The sequence below is a fragment of the Salvelinus namaycush genome, chromosome 20, assembly GCF_016432855.1.
Source record: "Salvelinus namaycush isolate Seneca chromosome 20, SaNama_1.0, whole genome shotgun sequence".
Taxonomy (NCBI): Eukaryota; Metazoa; Chordata; class Actinopteri; order Salmoniformes; family Salmonidae; genus Salvelinus; species Salvelinus namaycush.
The window spans coordinates 44,060,545-44,084,931 of record NC_052326.1 but is presented as its reverse complement, the minus strand read 5'-3'; the positions used below and the strand labels follow the sequence as shown (position 1 = coordinate 44,084,931).

Sequence of the window (24,387 nt, the reverse complement as noted above, 5' to 3'; positions counted from 1 at the left end):
TGCATAGATATACCGTGACGAGATCCTGAGGCCCATTGTCATGCCATTCATCACCTCATGTTTCAGCATGATAATTCATGGCCCCATGTCGCAAGGATCTGCACACAATTCTTGGAAGCTGAAAATGTCCCAGTTCTTCCATGTTCTGCATACTCAACTTTGAGCATGTTTGGTATGCTCTGGATCAATGTGTACGACAGCGTGTTCCAGTTCCCGCCATTTTCCAGCAACTTCACACAGACATTGAAGAGGAGTGGAACAACATTCTACAGGCCATAATCAACAGCCTGATGAAACTCTATGCGAAGGAGATGTCGAGCTGCAGTTGGCAAATGGTGGTCACACCAGATAGCGACTGGTTTTCTGATCCACGCCCCTACTTTTTTTAAAAGATATCTCACCAACAGATGCATATCTGTATTCCCAGTCATGGGAAATCCATGGAATAGGACCTAATGAATTTATTTCAATTGACTCATTTCCTTATATGAACTGTAACTCAGTAACATCTTAGAAATTGTTGCATGTTGTGTTTATATTTTGTTTAGTATACTATGGGGTTGTCAGATTTTTCTATTCATTACTTGTTTTGGTTACAGAGGGAAAGTAAATGTGGACTGTTCCAGCATCTTCAAAGTGCGCCTCGGCAGAAATATTTTTTCATGTTCCATATTTATATTTTTTACTGTGTTGTATGCTCGTGCACTTTGCATGTGTTTTGACTATACTGTCCAGTGCAGCGTAGCTAACTTTTACCATAGCTATGTCTGTGTACTCTGTAATGCATCTTAACCCTTTCAAATCCACCCACCCCAAACATGCATTAACCCTTTGAGGTCCTTCCCTCAGGCTCTGGTGTCAAGGGGCTGCATGTTGTGTCTTACTATAAGTGAGTCAAATTCTGATTTAAGGAGACTTGCTTGACTGGGTTGAATATGGTCCCTCTTGTCACTTTGGTTGGTCGGTCGGTTTTGTCTATATGGTCGGTCGGTTTTGTCTAGACAGGAGACAGTCCAAGGCAATTAGCGAATAAATATACCTGTTTCAGTGGACATGTGGACAAACACACACACACTTCACTCCACTTCTCCCTATCCTTCTCCAGATGCCCATTGCTAGTGAGTCATGGAAGGTTTCCGTAAAGCAGCTTTCTCTCCTTTTCTTTCTGTTGGTGACAATTCCTCTCTCTCCACCAGGCCGCAGGGCGAACGAGGGGGCTTTGTTAACCGAATTGATACCCCAAATTCTTCCCGATGTGAGATAGAAACCTTTTGGATAGATTAAGCGAGAGAAAAGGTGAGTGAAGTGGGAAGAGGAGGAGGGGGAGGAAGGGGGGGGTTAGAGAGGAGTGAGGATATTGATGTGTAGATTTACTGTCCTTGTCTACTGTAGCGCTTGGTAAAGGATGGATTTGAGGGAGGGGGAAGATAGGAAGAGGAGGAAGAGGGGGGAGGGGCGAGAGGCAAGGGAGGGGCAGAGAAGGAGAGCGAGGGGGGCAGAGAGGGAGAGCAAGGGGGGCAGAGAGAGAGGGGCAGAGTGGGGGAGAGAGAGGGACAGAGGGAGAGAGAGAGAGAAAGGGGGGCAGAGAGGGGCAGAGAGAGGGAGAGAATAAAATAATAGAAAGGGGAGAATAAAGGGATATTCACGCAACGCAAGTCGTGCTGCATCAATTTCAACAGATGGAGAGAGGAAGAGTTATCTGTTCTCTTCTGGATCAATCAGATGATGCAGTGATACGATTTTAGATTACACCACCATTTACACACTCGCTCTGTGTGTGTGTGTGTGTGTGTGTGTGTGTGTGTGTGTGTGTGTGTGTGTGCAAGTGCGTGTTGCCAGTGTTAAACACACACTGACACCACTTCATTTCCAGCCTTCCTCGGATAGCAACCTCTTAGGCCTCATAGCGTGTTGCACACACACAAACACACTCACACCGTCAAGGGTGTGTCATGACTGATTTGAGAGAGGCTGATTTGATATGCGTAGTAAGGTTGGTGACCTCCACCCTCGAGGCTGAATGTTTTAATGTGTCAGTGGTTCAGCTAGCAACCCAAGTAGCAGGTTGGAATTAGACCCCTGACTGAGTGGATTGGAGAATCAGTTGAGGAGACGCACAGACACACGCACACAAACAGTACTTTGACATGCAGATATGCAGAAACACACACAACTGACCCCAAAACATTGTCCCTTTCCTCTGTCTCTCAGTCACACATCCTTTAGTTATACTGATGCTGTTAGCTTATATATACACAAATATTAGACACTGTTATATCACTGCTACAACTCATCTAACCTCTACCTCTCCCCCTCTCTCTACCTCCCTCTCTCTCCCCCTCTCCCTCTCTCCCCCTATCTCTCTCCCCCTCCCTCTCTCCCCGTCCCTCCCCCTCCCTCTCTCTACCTCTCCCCCTCCCTCCCTCTCTCTACCTCTCTCCATCTCCCCCCCCCTCTCTCTCCCCCCCTCTCTCTCCCTCCTCCTCTCTCCCCCTCCCTCCCTATCTCTACCTCCCCCCTCTCCCTCTCTCCCCCTCTCTCTCCCCCCTCTCTCTCCCTCCTCCTCCTCTCTCCCCCTCCCTCTCTCTCCCTCCTCCTCTCTCCCCCTCCCTCTCTCTCCCTCCTCCTCTCTCTCCCCCTCTCTCTCTCCCTCCTCCTCTCTCTCCCCTCTCTCTCTCCCTCCTCCTCTCTCCCCCTCCTTCCCTCTCTCTACCTCTCCCCCCCTCTCTCTCCCCCTCCCTCTCTCCCTCCTCTCTCCCCCTCTCCCTCCTCCTCTCCCCCTCCCTCCCTCCCTCCCTCCCTCCCTCCCTCCCTCCCTCCCTCCCTCCCTCCCTCCCTCCCTCCCTCCCTCCCTCCCTCTCTTTACCTCTCCCCCTCTCTCTCTGCCTCCTCCTCTCCCCCTCCCTCTCTGCCTCCTCCTCTCCCCCTCCCTCGCTCCCCCTCTCTCTCTGCCTCCTCCTCTCCCCCTCCCTCTCTCTACCCTCCCTCTCCCTTTTCCTCTCTCTACCCCTTTCTCTCTCCCTCCTCCTCTCTCCCTCTCCCTCCCTCTCTCTACCTCTCCCCCCTCTCTCTCCCCCTCCCTCTCTCCCCCTCCCTCCCTCTCCCTCTCTCCCCCTCCCTCTCTCTACCCCCCTCCCTCCCTCTCCCTCTCTCCCCCTCCCTCCCTCTCTCTACCCCCCTCTCTCCCTCCCTCTCTCTCCCTCCCTCCCTCTCTCTACCCCCCCCCTCTCTCCCTCCCACTCTCTACCCCCCTCTCTCTCTCCCTCTCTCTCTCCCTCCCCCTCTCCCCCCCTCTCCCCCCCACTCTCTCTATCCCTCTCCTTCTCTCTCCCCCTATCCCTCCCCCTCTCTCTCCCCCTATCCCTCCCTCTCTCTCCCCCTATCTCTCTCCCCCTCCCTCTCCCCCTATCCCTCCCTCTCTCTCCCCCTCCCTCCCCCCCTCCCTCTCCCCTTCTCTCTCCATCCCTCCCCCCCTGTCCCACCTTCTCTCTCTCTCGCTCTCTCCCCCGCTCTCTCTCTCCCCCGCTCTCTCTCTCCCCCTGCTCACTCTCTCCCCCTGCTCTCTCTCTCTCCTCCGCTCTCTCTCTCTTCCCCGGCTTTCTATCTCTCTCCTGCTCTCTCTCTCCTGCTCTCTCTCTCCTGCTCTCTTTCTCTCAGCCTCTCCAGATCGATGACAACTTTTGCGGCCAGGACTTTAACCAGCCTCTGGGTGGGACCAGCACCATAGAAGGAATACCGCTCTTCATCGACAAGGAGGACGGCATGACCTCGGTGGCCGCCTACGATTACCGCGGCAACACTGTGGCCTTCACAGGCACACGCAACGGCAGAATGAAGAAGGTAAGAAATAAGAGATCTATAGTTAGTTTTTCTGGCAATGAAGAGCGCATGCTGTTCGAGCTGGGTTTTTGTTCATGTCAGTTTGTTTCACCCCTGCTTTATTGTGTATGGTGCTGCTGACTTGTGTGTGGACCTGGCCTACTATCTGGACTGCAGTTGGAAAGGGATGTACATCTCAAGTCTACTGCATTTGCCTATGCTCTGTGGACCTTCAGGCATTCCCACAGTCTTGGCACATTCACATTTTGTCGTAGTTCATTTTTGTAAACAGGAGGTTGCCCCACTGTGTATGGTTAGGTAATATCAAAATTCTGATTCCGCCTAACTTTTATTGATGTGTCCTATGGTTGGGCGATATATCAAAATAGATTCATTGAAATGTTTTTGCGCGATATTCCAAATGCCTGTATCTCAAGAATCCCGGTTTTGTTATTTTTAGTTTTTATGAGCATTTATGTCCGCTTGTTCCCATTTACACCAGAGATCTATATTTAATGAAGTGATGCACTTCTCCACCCTAACAATGGGAGTCGTTGTCCCTAAGCGGGAAGACAGGCGACAAGCTTATGTCCAAAATTTGCCCATAGAAACGCATTGGGCTTATTTTTGACAGATTTGAGCAAAAGTGAAACCTTTCACTTCGCCTCTTCCTCTATGGTTTACACACTGTCAAAAGGCTGTCCTGCTCCTCTTCTCTCTACCTAACTCCCGCTCACAGTCCCTTCAGTTTGGCTGCTCAGCCTACCTTAGTTATCCCTCACCCATTATAGCCTTGCCTTTCCCAACTATTCAGAGCGTTTGGAAATGCGTATCTGGACACTGCACCCGCCCACTCAGGTCAGAGTCTTATCGTCGTCCGAAGGGAGAAGACGCATCTTTCTGAGGACTTTTTATTGTCAACAGTAACACTAAGTCATTCCAAGTCATTCGGATTACCAAACTCCATATAAACATCTTCAAAGGAAACAGCTGTGTGTGTGTTGTGGTGAATATTAAGAGTACAGTGATGGGCCTCAACATCATGTTCTAACCAGACAGCACTATACAGGGCAGAACCAAACCAGTCCGTTAGAAGTATATAGCGGGTTGGAGCATTCACAGCCGACTGCTCAGACTGGTGAGGGTATACCAGCCAACCGTTTTTACGTGCTCCTTCTAGCTGGATTTAGTTACCAACAATTTTTTACATGGACTGTCATTTCTCCGGATTTAGAGACCAATAGTTTTTACACACATACACCAAGCCCCTTCCTCTGCCACTCATGCCAACAAAGTTGAGAGATCACGTCTTCCTCTCTGACAAGCGGTTTCAACTCACTATTAGCATTTGAGGTTTGGTCCAACATAATCGGTCATATGGACTAACAAAACACATTGAGACATTATTTTACTGTAATGGAGAAGTGAACTTTTCTAACGATACCCTTTTTATGTCTAAACTACTCTCATTGAGAGCCGACACCACTGAAACGAGAGTATGAATGAACATTGATCCTGGAAAATGAATGCTCAGTTTGTTGCGTGCCATTTGGGTACCGCTCCGTTTGCAGCATTTTAGACAATTACTGTTATACTAGCTGTCTAGTCTGTTTGTGTTTTTTAAATGTGCAATAAGCATAAAACACAGTTATATAAGGGATTGGCTACACATTCTCATTCTGAGAAATAAGGTAGGCCACTTGATTTCAACATCTGAACAAAGTGGGCAGGCTAACAAGCTTTTCAACCAGTTGCAGACAGACAAAAGGGTGTGTTGATAACAGCTCAACTGTTCAACCTCGTTACCTAGCAAATAGATCCAAGCTGGCTAACCTTGAAATATAAAAGATTACCTGGCTAATCACTAGCACGTGGGCTTGAGATATTGAGAGCTGTGCTAATCTATAGCCCAATGCCTGCTACAAGAAGTTAGTCATTATTAGGCAATGTGCATTATGCATGGTTCTAGTAAAACAAAAAATGTTTTGAATGCCAGATCAGAGAATGTTGAAAAAAAAAAGCAGGTTAAACTATTTTGATAATGAAATCATTAGTGGGGCTTTATGGTCGTGGAAGGCTTCTACTTAGCCTAGGTATAACTTCACAAGTGCTGAATTCATTCGATTATTGCTGACTGTTTGAAATGTAGTGTATTTGACCTTTTAATTGTACAACAACGCTTATTTAGAGAAAACAGAAGGAAAAAAAGATATTGTGAATTCCCTGCATTAAAGTCCCCAGCCAGTAGGAGCACCGCGTAAGTTTGAAAAAAATCAAGATGATTTTTAGGTCATATCGCCCTGCCCTACTGTGTCTGTATGTTACCCTATTCCTTATCTAGTGACATTAGGAATAAAGAATAGATTTGCCCTCATAGATACTTGGCTCTTATAGCCATTGGTACTTATTCAGAACCTTACTACTGGAGTAGTAACCTATGAGCGTAAGTCTTTTCAACGTCTTGTGCTTACTAGGTAAGATACATTTCTTCCATTTTCTCTTACTCGTCTCTTTAACTTCCTCCTGAAGACAGTGTGGTCCATCAATCAAAGCTCCATGCACTTTTGAATGGCCACTCAGACAACAGGTGGTGAATTTAAATTGACTGTGGTCTTATAGTTTTATGGATGCAGTATAAAGTCTCAGCCGATATTCATGTAATAATGAGGAATACCCCTTGACCACGCCCAGAAATGGGGGAAAACCAGCATTCTTTCCTATTGATCCCCATTGTAAAAGAGGCAACTTCGTTGTACATTTTTTGTTATACAGAAATAACAAAACATGCTAAAAAGCAGCTTTGTTGTTCAATGTACATGTAGCCATTTAAAAAAATTCGACCTACAGTTTGCAATGCTCCCACGAAGGAAAATAGAGCTTTCGAGAAGATCCCTGTGGCTTCAGGCTATTTGGCGTGAGAGAGTGGGAAATGTGGGGACATGGTGTCCAAGTAGGCTACATGTAGCTATGTGTGTGTAAAACATTTAATCCCAGGTAAGACATTGAACTTGTTTAGTATAGTCCGTTTGTAACTCTACTCACTACTGAGACACAAAATGGCGCCGGAGAAGAAGGTTGACGTTTTACATGTTCCTAACCAATTGTGGTTTTTTGTTTGTTTCTTTGTGGTGTTTGTAACTTATTTTTTTAACTTATTTTGTACATAATGTTGCTGCTACCATCTCTTATGACCGAAAATAACTTCTAGACATCAGAACTGCGATTACTCACCACAAACTGGCAGAATCCTTTTTTTCCTTTAACGAGTCTGATGCGAATGATATACTGCTTTCCCGAGAACAGGCCCAGATCCCCGTCATTTGCGTGAAGAGAAGGCGGAGAAAAAGGGGCCGGAGGGCGGGATGTCTTGTGAGAATTCGTATGCGATTGAATAAACCCCCACCTCCTTCCATTCTGCTAGCAAACGTGCAATCTTTGGAAAATAAAATCAATGATCTACGCGGAAGATTAAACTACCAGCGGGACATTCAAAACTAATATCTTACGCTTCACAGAGTCGTGGCTGAACGATGACATTATCAACATACAGCTGGATGGTTATACGCTGTATCGGCAGGATAGAACAGCGGCGTCTGGTAAGACGAGGGGCGGCGGACTATGTATTGGTGTAAATAACAGCTGGTACACAATATCTAAGGAAGTCTCGAGGTTTTGCTCGCCTGAGGAAGAGTATCTCATGATAAGCTAGATAGTGTGGTCTATCTACCTAGAGAGTTTTCATCTGTATTTTTTTTGTAGCTGTCTACATACCACCACAAACTGATGATGGCACTAGACCACACTCAATGTGCTGTATTCTGCCATAAGCAAACAGGGAAACTCTCACCCAGAGGCGGTGCTCCTAGTGGCCGGGGACTTTAATGCAGGGAAACTTAAAACCGTCTTACTAAATGTTAAATGTGCAACCAGAGGCAAAAAAACTCTGGACCACCTTTACTCCACACACAGAGACGCGTGCTCGCCCTCCGTTTGGCAAATCTGACCATATAATTCCATCCTCCTGATTCCTGCTTACAAGCAAAAATTTAAGCAGGAAGCACCAGTGACTCGGTCTATAAAAACATGGTGAGATGAAGCAGATGCTAAGCTACAGGACTGTTTTGTTAGCACAGACTGGAATATGTTTAGGGATTCCTCCGATGGCATTGAGGAGTACACCACATCAGTCATTGGATTCATCAATAAGTGCAACGATGACGTCATCCCCACAGTGACTGTACGTACATACCCCAACCAGAAGTCATGGATTACAGGCAACATAGGCACTGAGCTAAAGGCTAGAGCAGCCGCTTTCAAGGAGTGGGACTGTAACCCGGAAGCTCAAGAAGCGGGACTGTAACCCATCAAACAGGCAAAGCATCAGTACAGGACTAAGATCGAATTGTACTACACCGGCTCTGATGCTCGTCGGATGTGGCAGGGCTTGCAAACCATTACAGACTACAAAGGGAAGCACAGCCGGGAGCTGCCCAGTGACACTAGCCTACCAGACGAGCTAAACAACACTGAAACATGCATGAGAGCACCAGCTGTTCCGGAAGACTGTGTGATCACGCTCTCCACAGCCGATGTGAGTAAGACCTTTAAACAGGTCAACATTCACAAGGCCGCAGAGCCAGACGGATTACCAGGACCTGTACTGCGAGCATGCGCTGACCAACAGGCAAGTGTCTTCACTGACATTTTCAACCTCTCCCTGTCCGAGCCTGTAATACCAACATGTTTTAAGCAGACCACCATAGTCCCTGTGCCCAAGAACACTAAGGTAACCTGCCTAAATGACTACTGACTCGTAGCACTCACGTCTGTAGCCATGAAGTGCTTTTAAAGGCTGGTCATGGCTCACATCAACACCATTATCAACACCACACGCTGATCCTCAACACAATATTACTCCCCCTGAATCTTTGGTGATCATGCCAAGAGCGTGGTGGTTGTTGTTGTTGGTGGTGGTGTGTTTGTTTTGTCTCAGTATTAGTACCTACGCAGTGTATGTTGACTGTGGATTGTGTTTGGTAAGTGTTCATGATTGGTTTGTCATACACATTTGCGTTTGTGTGTGTTTGTAGTCTAAGGACAGAGCTCTTGGGGTAGATAGGAGCTCATTGTAATTCACCAAGTTACCTTGTCTGTTCTTCTGAAGGCCTGTCTGTCATTGATTCACCATTATGAATGTATAATCGTGTGTGTACGTGTTTGCATTTTGAAATCTTTGTATCTGAGATTGTGTGTGTGTGTGTATGACTACACAATGCAATGTTAACTAAGATTCAGCACTGTGACACCCATTCAGTGATTTTGACAACAGGGTTATTTTATGTGTGTGTGACGTCTCTGTGTGTAGAAAGAGAGAGCTAAGCTGTTCTTACATACGTGTGTGTGTTTGTGTGCTTGTACATCTCTGTCAAAACAAAAAAAGATAACTAGGTTTTGAGAAGGTCATACCAAGGATACTTTTGCTATTTGATTTAGAATTTTAAGACCCCTTGAAGTATCAAAAACAAATCTAAAACAATATTGAATGAAACATTTTATTTGGCCTAACTGCTATTAATTAGCCCATACAAACACATTGAATAACAGACATGGACCTTAGTTGTTTTTAAAAATAAACCCAACAGATATTAGTAGCCACGTCACCAAATACAATACTTTTCTCTACTAGTTCTCCATCATGCACCGTTATACCTGCATGCATATGTGCGTGTTTGCATGAGTGTTTGCGTGTGTGTGTGGGCTTGTGTGTTTCTCTGTGTGTTTCCTGTATTGCTCAGTTGGTAGAGCATGGAGCTTTCAGCACCATGGTTGTGGCGTTGTGGATTGGATTCCCACGGGGGACCAGTAAGGAGATGTATGCTCTTTCTCTGTAAGGGCGACTACTAAATTACTAAAATGTAAATGTGTCATCTCCCAGATCAACTAGGCCTAACTCATCGTACTTGGAAAGAGGCGGTGAATGGAGGAGGAGGTGGTGATGGAGGGAGGATGAGAGAGAGAGGGGAGAGAGAATGACGAGGGAGAAAAGTGGATTAGCAACGTGCGGTGGAAGCTCTTTTTGATGTATCTGTTGAAATGTGAAGTGGGGGAAAGGCTCTGGCTTGTCCCCAAGCACACACTCTGTCTGTCTGTGTGTGTGTGTGTGTGTGTGTGTGTGTGTGTGTGTGTGTGTGTGTGTGTGTGTGTGTGTGTGTGTGTGTGGTGTGTGGTGTGTGTTGTGTGTGGTGTGTGTGTGTGTGTGTGTGTGTGTGTGTGTGTGTGAGAGAGTTTAGCTTGTACAGACATAAGGGAGCTGTGTGGGTGTTTGTGTGTTTGGGAGAGATGGAGCGAGACAGAGAGAAAGAGAGAGGTGGAAAGGGAAATAGGGAGAGATGGTAAGAAAGGCTGTTGAATGGATGGATGGATCAGTCTGTCTTTGGGGACCAAACTCCCTGGAGCGATTCCCTCTCCCAGCTGTAGAGAGAGAGAGCAGAAAGAGTGAGTGAAAGAAAGAGTTAGAGGAGGGAGGGGTAATAGAAAAGGGAGAGACAAAGTGGGTGTGCATGTTTTATGTTCTATCTGTGACCTCATTTGTCAGTCTCATGTATGTCCCATTGTCTCCACCATTTCCTTTTAACACAACCCTCTCTTTCTCTGAAGGATTCTGTTGCTAATTAGTTAAATATCAAACCTCTGTCTCCCTTTACTTCCTTCTCCTTCCCTACCTCTCTCCCCCTCCCTCCTTCCTCTCTCTCCCCCTCCCTCCTTCCTCTCTCTCACCTCCTTCCTCTCCCCCACTCTCCTACCTCTCTCCATCTCCCCCGCTCTCCTTCCTCTCTCTCCCCTCCCACCTTCCTCCCTCTCTCTCCCCCTCCCTCTCTCTCCCCTCTCTCGCTCCCCTCCTCTCTCCCTCCCCCCCTCTCCTTTGCTCTCTCCCCCTCTCCTTCCGCTCTCTCCCCCTCTCCTACCTCTATCTCGCTCCCCCTCCCTCCTACCTCTCCCTCTCTCTTCCCCTCTCTCTTCCCCTCTCCTTCCTCTCTCTCTTCCCCTCTCCTTCCTCTCTCTCTCCCCCTCTCCTTCCTCTCTTGCTCCCCCTCCCTCCTTCCTCTCTCTCTTCCCCTCTCCTTCCTTTCTCTCTCCCCCCTCTCCTTCCTCTCTCTCTCCCCTCTCCTTCCTCTCTTGCTCCCCCTCCCTCCTTCCTCTCGTTCTCCCCCTCTCCTTCTGCTCTCTCCCCCTATCATACCGCTCTCTCGCTCCCCTTCCGCTCTCTCTCCCCCTCTCCTTCCTCTCTCTCGCTCCCCCTCCCTCATACCTCTCTCCCTCTCCCCTTCCCTCTCTCCCTCTCCCCTTCCCTTCCCTCTCCCCCCTTCCTCTCTCTAACTCCCTCATTTCCCTCCATCCCTCCCTCACTCCTCCCTATCGACATATCCCACCCCACCCTGGTATTACCATAGCGTTAGCAATTGTCAGCTGTTTCACCAGAGGGGGTACAACACTCCCATCTGCTCTCTGGCCACTGTGCCAGGAGGTGCCCATGAGGAGCCAGGCATGCCAGACACAGGTTGTCCTACTGAGGGGTTGCCCACATGCCCCACCACACACTCAGAGGGTCCTCTGACTCTGACACAGAAACCATAGAAGATTTATTGGAGTGGAAAGTGGAGGGGACATTTTCTTGTTTTTCATTATATCCTGACGTAGGCATCATTAATGAACAGTCCAAATTCTAAATGTTCTGAAGTGTTAGCTATTGAACTTGACCAGCATGGTCTTGATGGGAAATTGATTAACTTACCCTGCAGTTAAAGGGTTAGTCTTTCAAATATTACACGTTTGTGTAATCTTCTTGGCCACGTTGACATGGTACACGGTCGTTTGTATTCCAGAGTGACGGGTGTATCCATGAGCACTGTGTGTGTCAGAGGCTAATTGACTGATCATTGTATCCTACAGGCACGTAATGATTTGTGTGTGTGTCAATCTGGGGTTGTGTGTAAGCGTACAGTGTGTCTTTCTGTGTATCAGAGACTTGGCAGACTGACATCAACCCCCCACACTCTCGCCACAGGCATGGTAATGATGGGACCGACCCCGCCTGGCAACTAAACCCCCCCTACCTCTCTCTCGCTCTCTTTCTCTCTCTCTCTCCTCTCTCTCTCTATCTGCCTCTCTCTCTTTTAAGGGTAAGCTGCAGATGGGACCCAGCCTCCTGTGATAGCTAGAGGGAGGGAGAGATGGAAGAGAGGGAGGGAGAGATGGAAGAGAGGGAGGGAGAGATGGAAGAGAGGGAGGGAGAGATGGAGAGAGGGGGAAGAGAAGAGAGGAGGGAGAGATGGAAGACAGGGAGGGAGAGATGGAAGACAGGAGGAGAGATGAAGACGGGAGGAGAAGATGGAAGACGGAGGGAGAGATGAAGACAGGAGGGAGATGGAAGACAGTGGAGGAGAGATGGAAGAGGAGGAGGAGAGATGGAAAGAGAGGAGGGAGAGATGGAAGAGAGGGAGGGAGAGATGGAAGAGAGGGAGGGAGAGATGGAAGAGAGGGAGGGAGAGATGGAAGACAGTGAGGGAGAGATGGAAGAGGAGGAAGAGATGGAAGAGGAGGGAGGGAGAGATGGAAGGAGGAAGAGAGGGAGGGAGAGATGGAATGAGGGAGGGAGAGATGGAAGAAGGAAGAAAGGGAGGGAGAGATGGCAGAGATTGAAGAGAGGGAGGGAGTGATTGAAGAGAGGGAGGGAGTGATGGAAGAGAGGGAGGGGGTGAGAGATGGAAGGAGGAAGAGAGGGAGGGGAGAGACGGAAGGAGGAAGAGAGTGAGAGATGGAAGGAGGAAGAGAGGGAGGGGAGAGACGGAAGGAGGAAGAGAGGGCGGGATCAATAGTGTTAAGGGCAGTGGGATGGATAGATAGATAGACAGAGGTAGGGATGGAATTAAACAAAAAGAGATGGACATATGGAGAGAGACAGACAGGAGTATAGTAAAATGATGGTGTGTGTGGACTGTCCAGTCCTTTTCTCCTGGGTGGAGGAGGCATACTGAGAGAGAGGTCTGCTGGCCAGCCTGGCAAACAGACGGGGCCCAAACCAGACCCAGTGACATGGATAACACACACACACTGTCAAAGATAGACACACACACCTGTAGTCCATCTGTGTATAGGGAGGGTCATTTCAACACATTGTTTTGGGAGTGAATAGGTTTACTGTCATCCTGATTTATTTAAAATGCTCCGCTTCCCATCGCTCTTTCCCTCCCTCCCCTTCCCTCTATATCACTAGCTGTTCTCTCTCTCTCTCCCATTACCTCTATATCACTAGCTGTTCTCTCTCTCCCCTTCCCTCTATCACTAGCTGTTCTCTCTCTCCCCTTCCCTCTATATCACTAGCTGTTATCTCCCTCTCTCCCCTTCCCTCTATCACTAGCTGTTCTCTCTCTCCCCTTCCCTCTATATCACTAGCTGTTATCTCTCTCTCCCCTTCCCTCTATATCATACAGCTGTTCTCTCCCTCTCGCCCCTTCCCTCTATATCACTAGCTGTTCTCTCCCTCTCGCCCCTTCCCTCTATATCACTAGCTGTTCTCACTCTCTCCCCTTCCCTCTATATCACTAGCTGTTATCTCTCTCTCCCCTTCCCTCTATATCACTAGCTGTTCTCTCCCTCTCTCCCATTCCCTCTATCTCACTAGCTGTTCTCTCTCCCATTCCCTCTATATCACTAGCTGTTCTCACCCTCTCTCCCATTCCCTCTATATCACTAGCTGTTCTCTCACTCTCTCCCATTCCCTCTATATCACTAGCTGTTCTCTCACTCTCTCCCATTACCTCTATATCACTAGCTGTTCTCTCTCCCATTACCTCTATATCACTAGCTGTTCTCACTCTCTCCCCTTCCCTCTATATCACTAGCTGTTCTCTCACTCTCTCCCATTCCCTCTATATCACTAGCTGTTCTCTCACTCTCTCCCATTCCCTCTATATCACTAGCTGTTCTCTCCCTCTCTCCCCTTCCCTCTATCTCACTAGCTGTTCTTTCACTCTCTCCCATTCCCTCTATATCACTAGCTGTTTTCTCACTCTCTCCCATTCCCTCTATATCACTAGCTGTTCTCACTCTCTCCCATTGCCTCTATATCACTAGCTGTTTTCTCACTCTCTCCCATTCTCTCTATATCACTAGCTGTTCTCTCCCTCTCTCCCCTTCCCTCTATATCACTAGCTGTTTTCTCACTCTCTCTCCCATTCCCTCTATATCACTAGCTGTTCTCACTCTCTCCCATTCCCTCTATATCACTAGCTGTTCTCACTCTCTCCCATTCCCTCTATATCACTAGCTGTTCTCACGCTGTCCCATTCCCTCTATATCACTAGCTGTTCTCTCACTCTCTCCCATTCCCTCTATATCACTAGCTGTTCTCACTCTCTCTCCCCTTTCCTCTATATCACTAGCTGTTCTCACTCTCTCCCCCATTCACTCTATATCACTAGCTGTTTTCTCACTCTCTCCCCTTCCCTCTATATCACTAGCGGTTCTCACTCTCTCTCCCATTCCTTCTATATCACTAGCTGTTTTCTCACTCTCTCCCATTCCCTCTATATCACTAGCTGTTCTCACTCTCTCCCATTCCCTCTATATCACTAGCTGTTCTCACTCTCTCCTCACTATCCCTCTAAATCACTAGCTGTTTTCTCACTCTCTCCCATTCCTTATATCACTAGCTGTTCTCTCACTCTCTCCCATTCTCCTATAATCACTAGCTGTTTCTCATCTCTCCCATTCCCTCTATATCACTAGCTGTTCTCACTCTCTCTCCCATTCCTCTTATATCACTAGTTTCTCTCACTCTCTCCCATTCCCTCTATATCACTAGCTGTTCTCTCACTCTCTCCCATTCCCTCTATATCACTAGCTGTTCTCTCACTCTCTCCCATTCCCTCTATATCACTAGCTGTTCTCACTCTCTCTCCCCTTCCCTCTATATCACTAGCTGTTCTCACTCTCTCTCCCATTTCCTCTATATCACTAGCTGTTTTCTCACTCTCTCCCATTTCCCTCTATATCACTAGCTGTTCTCTCACTCTTCATCCCATTCCCTCTATATCACTAGCTGTTCTCTCACTCTCTCCCATTCCCTTTATATCACTAGCTGTTCTCTCACTCTCTCCCATTCCCTCTATCACTAGCTGTTCTCACTCTCTCCCATTCCCTCTATATCACTAGCTGTTCTCACTCTCTCCCAATCCCTCTATAATCACTAGCTGTTTTCTCACTCTCACTCCCCTTCCCTGTATATCACTAGCTGTTCTCACTCTCCTCTCCCATGCCCCTCTATATCACTAGCTGTTCTCACCTCTCTCTCCCATGCCCTCTATATCACTAGCTGTTTTCTCACTCTCTCCCAAATCCCTCTATATCACTAGCTGTTCTCACTCTCTCCCATTGCCTCTATATCACTAGCTGTTTTCTCACTCTCTCCCATTCCCTCTATATCACTAGCTGTTCTCTCACTCTCTCCCATTACCTCTATATCACTAGCTGTTTTACATCTCTCCCATTCCCTCCATATCCCTAGCTGTTCTCACTCTCTCCCATACCTCTATATCACTAGCTGTTCTCACTCTCTCCCATTCCTCTATATCACTAGCTGTACTCTCACTCTCTCCCATTCCCTCTATATCACTAGCTGTTCTCACTCTCTCCCATTCCCTCTTATCACTAGCTGTTCTCACTCTCTCCCATTCCCTCTATATCACTAGCTGTTCTCTCCACCTCTCTCCCATTTCCCTCTATATACTAGCTGTTCTCCTTCCCCTCCTCTCCCATTCCCTCATATCACGTACTGTTTTCACTCTCTCTCCCCTTCCCTCTATATCACTAGCTGTTCTCACTCTCTCTCCCCATTCCCTCTATATCACTAGCTGTTTTTCTCACTCTCCTCCCATTCCCTCTATATCACTAGCTGTTCTCACTCTCTCCCAATACCTCTATATCACTAGCCTGTTCTCACTCTCTCCCCATTCCCTCTATTCACTAGCTGTTCTCTCTCACTCTCTCCCATTTCCTCTATATCACTAGCTGTTTTCTCACTCTCTCCCATCCCTCTATATCACTAGCCTGTTTTCTCACTCTCTCCCCATTCCACTCTATATCATTAGCTGTTCTCACTCTCTCCCATTGCCTCCTATATCACTAGCTGTTTTCTCAACTCTCTCCCCATTCCCTCTATATCACTAGCTGTTCTCTCCCTCTCTCCCCTTCCTCTATATCACTAGCTGTTTTCTCACTCTCGTCGTCCCATTCCCTCTATATCACTAGCTGTTCTCACTCTCTCCCCATTCCCTCTATATCACTAGCTGTTCTCACTCTCTTCCCATTCCCTCTATATCACTAGCTGTTCTCACCCTCCTCCTCTCTATATCACTGCTGTTCTCTCACTCTCTCCATTCCCTCTATATCACCTAGCTGTTCTCACTCTCTCTCCCCTTTCCCTCTATAACTAGCTGTTTCTCACTCTCCTCTCCCATTCACTCTATATCACTAGCTGTTTTCTCACTCTCTCCCCTTCCCTCTATATCACTAGTGGTTCTCACTCTCTATCCCCATTTCCTCTATATCACTAGCTGTTTCTCACTCTCTCCATCCCCTATTCCTGCTTTCTCACGTCTCTCCCATTCCCTCTATATCACTAGCTGTTCTCCACTCTCTCCCATTTCCCTCTATATCTAGCTGTTTTCTCACTCTCTCCATTCCCTTCTATATCACTAGCTGTTCTCTCACTCTCTCCCATTCCCTCTATATCACTAGCTGTTTCTCACTCTCTCCCATTCCCTCTATATCACTAGTCTTTTTCTCACTTCTCTCTCCCCATTCCTCTATATCATAGCTGTTCTCACTCTCTCCCATTCCCTCTATATCACTAGCTGTTCTCACTCTCTCCCATTCCCTCTATATCACTAGCTGTTTTCTCACTCTCTCCCATTCCCTTTATATCACTAGCTGTTCTCTCACTCTCTCCCATTCCCTCTATATCACTAGCTGTTCTCACTCTCTCCCATTCCCTCTATATCACTAGCTGTTCTCACTCTCTCCCATTCCCTCTATATCACTAGCTGTTCTCTCACTCTCTCCCATTCCCTCTATATCACTAGCTGTTCTCTCACTCTCTCCCATTCCCTCTATATCACTAGCTGTTCTCTCACTCTCTCCCATTCCCTCTATATCACTAGCTGTTCTCACTCTCTCTCCCCTTCCCTCTATATCACTAGCTGTTCTCACTCTCTCTCCCATTTCCTCTATATCACTAGCTGTTTTCTCACTCTCTCCCATTCCCTCTATATCACTAGCTGTTCTCTCACTCTCTCCCATTCCCTCTATATCACTAGCTGTTCTCTCACTCTCTCCCATTCCCTTTATATCACTAGCTGTTCTCTCACTCTCTCCCATTCCCTCTATCACTAGCTGTTCTCACTCTCTCCCATTCCCTCTATATCACTAGCTGTTCTCACTCTCTCCCAATCCCTCTATATCACTAGCTGTTTTCTCACTCTCTCCATCCCTTCCCTGTATATCACTAGCTGTCTCACTCTCCTCCCATGCCCTCTATATCACTAGCTGTTCTCACTCTCTCTCCTATGCCCTCTAATATCACTAGCTGTTTTCACTCTCCCAAATCCTCTATATCACTAGCTGTTCTCACTCTCTCCATTGCCTCTATATCACTAGCTGTTTTCCACTCTCTCCCATTCCCTCTATATCACAGCTGTTCTCTCACTCTCTCCCATTACTCTATATCACTAGCTTTTTTCACTCTCTCCCATTCCCTCCATATCACTAGCTGTTCTCACTCTCTCCCATTACCTCTAATCATAGCTGTTCTCACTCTCTCCCCATTCCCTCTATATCACTAGCTGTTTCTCACTCTCTCCCAATCCCTCTATATCACTAGCTGTTTTCTCACTCTCTCCCCTTCCCTCGTATATCACTAGCTGTTCTCACTCTCTCTCCCATGCCCTCTATATCACTAGCTGTTCTCACTCTCTCTCCTGCCCTCTATATCACTAGCTGTTTTTCTCACTCTCTCCAAATCCCTCTATATCAACTAGCTGTTTCACTCTCTCCCATTGCCTCTATATCACTAGCTGTTTTCTCACTCTCTCCCATTCCCTCTATATCACTAGCTGTTCTCTCACTCTCTCCCTTCCCTCTATATCACTAGCTGTTTCTCACTCCTCCCATTCCCTCTATCACTAGCTGTTCTCACTCTCTCCATTACCTCTATATCACTAGCTGTTTTCTCATCTCTCCCACTTCCCTGCTATATCACTAGCTGTTCTCACTCTCTCCCATTCCCTCTATATACAGCTGTACTCCACTCTCTCCCATTCCCTCTATATCACTAGCTGTTCTCTCACTTCTCCCATTACCTCTGTATCACTAGCTGTTTCTCACTCTCTCCCATTCCCTCATATCACTAGCTGTTCTCACTCTCTCCCATACCTCTATATCACTAGCTGTTTTCTCACTCTCTCCCATTCCCTATATATCACTAGCTGTTCTCACTCTCTCCCCTTCCCTCTATATCACTAGCTGTTCTCACTCTCTCCCATTCCCCTATATCACTAGCTGTTCTCCACGCTCTCCCATTCCCTCTATATCACTAGCTTTCTCTCACTCTCTCCCATTCCCTCTATATCACTAGCTGTTCTCACTCTTCTCTCACCCTTCCTCTTATATCACTAGCTGTTCCCACTCTCTCTCCCATTCACTCTATATCACTAGCTGTTTTCTCACTCTCTCACCCTCCCTCTATCTCATAGTGGTTCTCACTCTCTCTCCATTCCTCTATATCACTAGCTGTTTTCCACTACTCTCCATTCCCTCTATATCACTAGCTGTTCTCACTCTCTCCCATTCCTCTATATCACTAGCTGTTCCCACTCTCTCCCATTCCCTCTATATCACTAGCTGTTTTCTCACTCTCTCCCATTCCCTCTATATTCACTAGCTGTTCTCTCACTCTCTCCATTCCTCTATATCACTAGCTGTTCTCTCACTCTCTCCCATTCCCTCTATATCACTAGCTGTTCTCCACTCTCTCTCCCATTCCCTCTATATCACTAGCTGTTCTCTCACTCTCTCCCATTCCCTCTATATCACTAGCTGTTCTCTCACTCTCTCCCATTCCCTCTATATCACTAGCTGTTCTCTCACTCTCTCCCATTCCCTCTATATCACTGAGCTGTTCTCACTCTCTCTCCCCTTCCCTCTATATCACATAGCTGTTCTCACTCTCTCTCCCATTCCTCTATATCACTAGCTGTTTCTCACTCTCTCCCATTCTCCTCTATATCACTAGCTGTTCTCTCACTCTCTCCCAATCCCTCTATATCACTAGCTGTTTCTCACTCTCTCCCATTCCCTCTATATCACTAGCTGTTCTCTCTCTCTCTCCCCATTCCCTCTATCACTAGCTGTTCTCCCTCCTCTCCCATTCCCTCTATATCACTAGCTGTTCTCACTCTCTCCCAATCCCTCTATATCACTAGCTGTTTTCTCACTCTCTCCCCTTCCCTGTATATCACTAGCTGTTCTCACTCTCTCTCCCATGCCCTCTATATCACTAGCTGTTCTCACTCTCTCTCCCATGCCCTCTATATCACTAGCTGTTTTCTCACTCTCTCCCAAATCCCTCTATATCACTAGCTGTTCTCACTCTCTCCCATTGCCTCTATATCACTAGCTGTTTTCTCACTCTCTCCCATTCCCTCTATATCACTAGCTGTTCTCTCACTCTCTCCCATTCCCTCTATATCACTAGCTGTTCTCACTCTCTCCCATTCCCTCTATATCACTAGCTGTTCTCACTCTCTCCCATTACCTCTATAGCACTAGCTTTTTCTCACTCTCTCCCATTCCCTCTATATCACTAGCTGTTTCTCACTCTCTCCCATTCCCTCTATATCACTAGCTGTCTCTCACTCTCTCCCATTCCCTCTATATCACTAGCTGTTTCTCACTCTCTCCCTTCCTCTTATCACTAGCTGTTCTCACCTCTCTCCCATTTCCTCTATATCACTAGCTGTTTCTCTCCCTCTCCCCATTCCCTCTATATCACTAGCTGTTCTCACCTCTCTCCCACTTCCCTCTATATCACTAGCTGTTTTCACTCTCTCTCCCTTCCCTCTATATCACTAGCTGTTTTCTCACTCTCTTCTCCCATTTCCTCTATATCACTAGCGTTCTTTCTCACTCTCTCCCATTCCTCTATATCACTAGCTTTTCTCACTCTCTCCCATTCCCTCTATATCACTAGCTGTTCTCACTCCTCTCCATTCCCTCTATATCACTAGCTTTCTCAACTCTCTCCCATTCCCTATATATCACTAGTGTTCTCACTCTCTCCCCATTCCCTCTATATCACTAGCTGTTTTCTCACTCTTCTCCCTTCCCTCTATATCACTAGCTGTTCTCACTCTCTCTCGCCATTCCTCTATATCACTAGCTGTTTTTCTCACTCTCCTCTCCCATTCCCTCTATATCACTAGCTGTTCTCACTCTCTCTCCCATTCCCTCTATATCACTAGCTGTTCTCTCACTCTCTCCCATTACCTCTATATCACTAGCTGTTCTCACTCTCTCCCATTCCCCTCTATATCACTAGCTGTTCTCACTCTCTCCCATTCCCTCTATATCACTAGCTGTTCTCACTCCTCTCTCCCATCCCTCTATATCACTAGCTGTTCTCACTCTCTCCCATTCCTCTATATCCTAGCTGTTTTTCTCACTCTCTCCCCTTCCCTGTATATCACTAGCTGTTCTCACTCTCTCTCCATTCCCTCTATATCACTAGCTGTTCTCACTCTCTCATCCCCTTCCCTCTATATCACTAGCTGTTCTCTCACTCTCTCCCATTTCCTCTATATCACTAGCTGTTCTCATCCTCTCTCCCATTCCTCTATATCACTAGCTGTTTCTCATCTCTCCCATTCCTCTATATCACTAGCTGTTCTTCTCCCTCTCTCCATTTCCCTCTATATCACTAGCGTTCTCTCACTCTCTCCCATTCCCTCTATATCACTAGCTGTTCTCTCACTCTCTCCCATTCCTCTATATCACTAGCTGTTCTCATCACTCTCTCCCATTCCCTCTATATCACTAGCTGTTCTCACTCTCTCTCCCCTTCCCTCTATATCACTAGCTGTTCTCACTCTCTCTCCCATTTCCTCTATATCACTAGCTGTTCTCACTCTCTCCATTCCTCTATATCACTAGCTGTTCTCCACGCTCTCCCAATCCCTCTATATCACTAGCTTTCTCACTCTCTCTCCCATTCCCTCTATATCACTAGCTGTTCTCTCTCTCTCCCATTCCTCTATCACTAGCTGTTCTCACTCTCTCCCATTCCTCTATATACTAGCTGTTCTCACTCTCTCCCATCCTCTATATCACTAGCTGTTTTCTCACTCTCTCCCATTCCCTTATATCACTAGCTGTTCTCCACTTCTCTCTCCCATTCCCTCTATATCACTAGTTTTCTCACTCTCTCCATCCCTCTATATCACTAGCTGTTCTCACTCTCTCCATATCCTCTATATCACTAGCTGTTCTCACTCTCTCCCATTCCCTCTATATCACTAGCTGTTTCTCACTCTCTCCCATTCCCTCTATATCACTAGCTGTTCTCTCACTCTCTCCCATTCCTCTATATCACTAGCTGTTCTCCTCTCTCCCATTCCCTCTATATCACTAGCTGTTCTCACTCTCTCCCATTTCCTCTATATCACTAGCTGTTTTCTCACTCTCTCCCATTCCCTATATATCACTAGCTGTTCTCACTCTCTCCCCTTCCCTCTATATCACTAGCTGTCTCTCACTCTCTCCCATTCCCTCTATATCACTAGCTGTTCTCCACTCTCTCCCATTCCTCTATATCACTAGCTGTTCTCACTCTCTCCACATTCTCTATATCACTAGCTGTTTCTCTCCTCTCTCCCATTCCCTCTATATCCTAGCTGTTCTCCCTCTCCCTTCCCTCTATATCACTAGCTGTTTTCACTCTCTCCCTTCCCTCTATATCACTAGCTGTTCTCACTCTCTCTCCCATTTCCTCTATATCACTAGCTGTTTTCTCTCACTCTCTCCCATTCCCTCTATATCACTAGCGTTCTCCTCTCTCCCATTCCCTCTATATCACAGCTACTGTTCTCACTCTCTCCCTTCCTCGATATCACTAGCTGTTCTCACTCTCTCCCATTCCCTATTATATCATAGCTGTTCTCACTCTCTCCCATTCCCTCTAATATCACTAGCTGTTCTCACTCTCTCTCCCCTTCCCTCTATCTACTAGCTGTTTCTCACTCTCTCCATTCCTCTATATCACTAGCTGTTTTCTCACTCTCCTCCCATTCCCTCTATATCACTAGCGGTTCTCACTCTCTCTCCATTCCCTCTATATCACTAGCTGTTTCTCCACTCTCTCCCATTACTCTATTCACTAGCTGTTCTCACTCTCTCCCATTCCCCTATATCACTAGCTGTTCTCCACTCTCTCCATTCCCTCTATATCACTAGCTGTTCTCACTCTCTCTCCCTTCCCTCTATATCACTAGCTGTTCTCACTCTCTCTCCCATTCCGTCTATATCCTAGCTGTTTTCTCCTCTCTCCCCTTCCCCTATATCACTAGCTGTTCTCACTCTCTCTCCCTTCCCTCTATATCACTAGCTGTTCTTCACTCTCTCTCCCTTCCCTCTATATCACTAGCTTTTCTCACTCTCTCCCATTCCCTCTATATCACTAGCTGTTCTCACTCTCTCTCCATTCCCTCTATATCACTAGTCTGTTCTCCCTCTCTCCCATTCCCTCTATATCACTAGCTGTTCTCTCCCTCTCTCCCATTCCCTCTATATCACTAGCTGTTTTTTCTCCCTCCTCTCCCCTTCCCTCTATATCACTAGCTGTTTCACTCTCTCCCTTCCCTCTATATCACTAGCTGTTCTCACTCGTCTCACTCCCTATTGCCTTATATCACTAGCTGTTTCTCTCACTCTCTCCCATTCCCTATATCACTAGCTGTTCTCACTCTCTCACCATTCCCTCTATATCACTAGCTGTTCTCACATCACTCTCTCCCATCCCTCTATATCACTAGCTGTTCTCACTCTCTCTCCATTCCCTCTATTCACTAGACTGTTCCTCTCACTCTCTCCCATTCCCTCTATATCACTAGCTTTCTCTCACTCTCCCCATTCCCTCTATATCACTAGCTGTTCCTCACTCTCTCCCATCCCTCTATATCACTAGCTGTTCTCTCTCTCTCTCCCATTCCCTCTATATCACTAGCTGTTTTCTCACTCTCTCCCATTCCCTCTATATCACTAGCTGTTCTCACTCTCTCCCATTCCCTCTATATCACTAGCTGTTCTCTCACTCTCCTCCCATTCCTCTATATCACTAGCTGTTCTCACTCTCTCTCCCTTCCTCTATATCACTAGCTGTTCTCACTCTCTCTCCAATCCCTCTATATCACTAGCTGTTTTCTCACTCTCTCCCATTCCCTCTATATCACTAGCTGTTCTCACTCTCTCTCCCATTCCTCTATATCACTAGCTGTTCTCACTCTCTCCCATTCCCTCTATATCACTAGCTGTTTTCTCACTCTCTCCCATTCCCTCTATATCACTAGCTGTTTCTCACTCTCTCCCTTCCCTCTATATCACTAGCTGTTCTCACTCTCTCCCATTCCCTCTATATCACTAGCTGTTCTCTCACTCTCTCCCATTCCCTCTATATCACTAGCTGTTCTCTCTCTCTCTCTCTCTATCTCTCTCTCTCCCAGTCCCTCTATATCACTAGCTGTTCTCACTCTCTCCCATTCCCTCTATATCACTAGCTGTTCTCACTCTCTCTCCCATTCCCTCTATATCACTAGCTGTTCTCTCACTCTCTCCCATTTCCTCTATATCACTAGCTGTTCTCTCTCTCTCTCTCTCTCTCTCTCTCTCTCTCTCTCTCTCTCTCTCTCCATTCCCTATATCACTAGCTGTTCTCACTCTCTCCCATTCCTCTATATCACTAGCTGTTTCTCACTCTCTCCCATTCCCTCTATACACTAGCTGTCTCACTCTCTCCCCTTCTTATATCACTAGCTGTTCTCACTCTCTCCCATTCCCTCTATATCACTAGCTGTTTTCTCACTCTCTCCCCTTCCCTCTATATCACTAGCGGTTCTCACTCTCTCTCCCATTCCTTCTATATCACTAGCTGTTTTCTCACTCTCTCCCATTCCCTCTATATCACTAGCTGTTTTCTCACTCTCTCCCATTCCCTCTATATCACTAGCTGTTCTCTCACTCTCACCCATTCCCTCTATATCACTAGCTGTTCTCTCTCTCTCTCCCATTCCCTCTATATCACTAGCTGTTCTCTCTCTCTCTCCCATTCCCTCTATATCACTAGCTGTTTTCTCACTCTCTCCCATTCCCTCTATCACTAGCTGTTTTCTCACTCTCTCCCATTCCCTCTATATCACTAGCTGTTCTCTCACTCTCTCCATTCCTCTATATCACTAGCTGTTC

At 46.9% G+C, this 24,387-nt stretch overlaps 1 protein-coding gene across 1 annotated transcript in view; it reads left to right on the top strand.

The window, feature by feature from the left end:
- LOC120065392 (plexin-A1-like) overlaps window positions 1-24,387 on the top strand; it is a 384,951-nt gene that overhangs the window by 35,866 nt on the left and 324,698 nt on the right. The window contains exon 2 of the mRNA XM_039016370.1: window positions 3,658-3,840. Coding sequence (XP_038872298.1) covers window positions 3,658-3,840 — 183 coding nt within the window. The remainder of the gene's footprint in view (window positions 1-3,657; window positions 3,841-24,387) is intronic.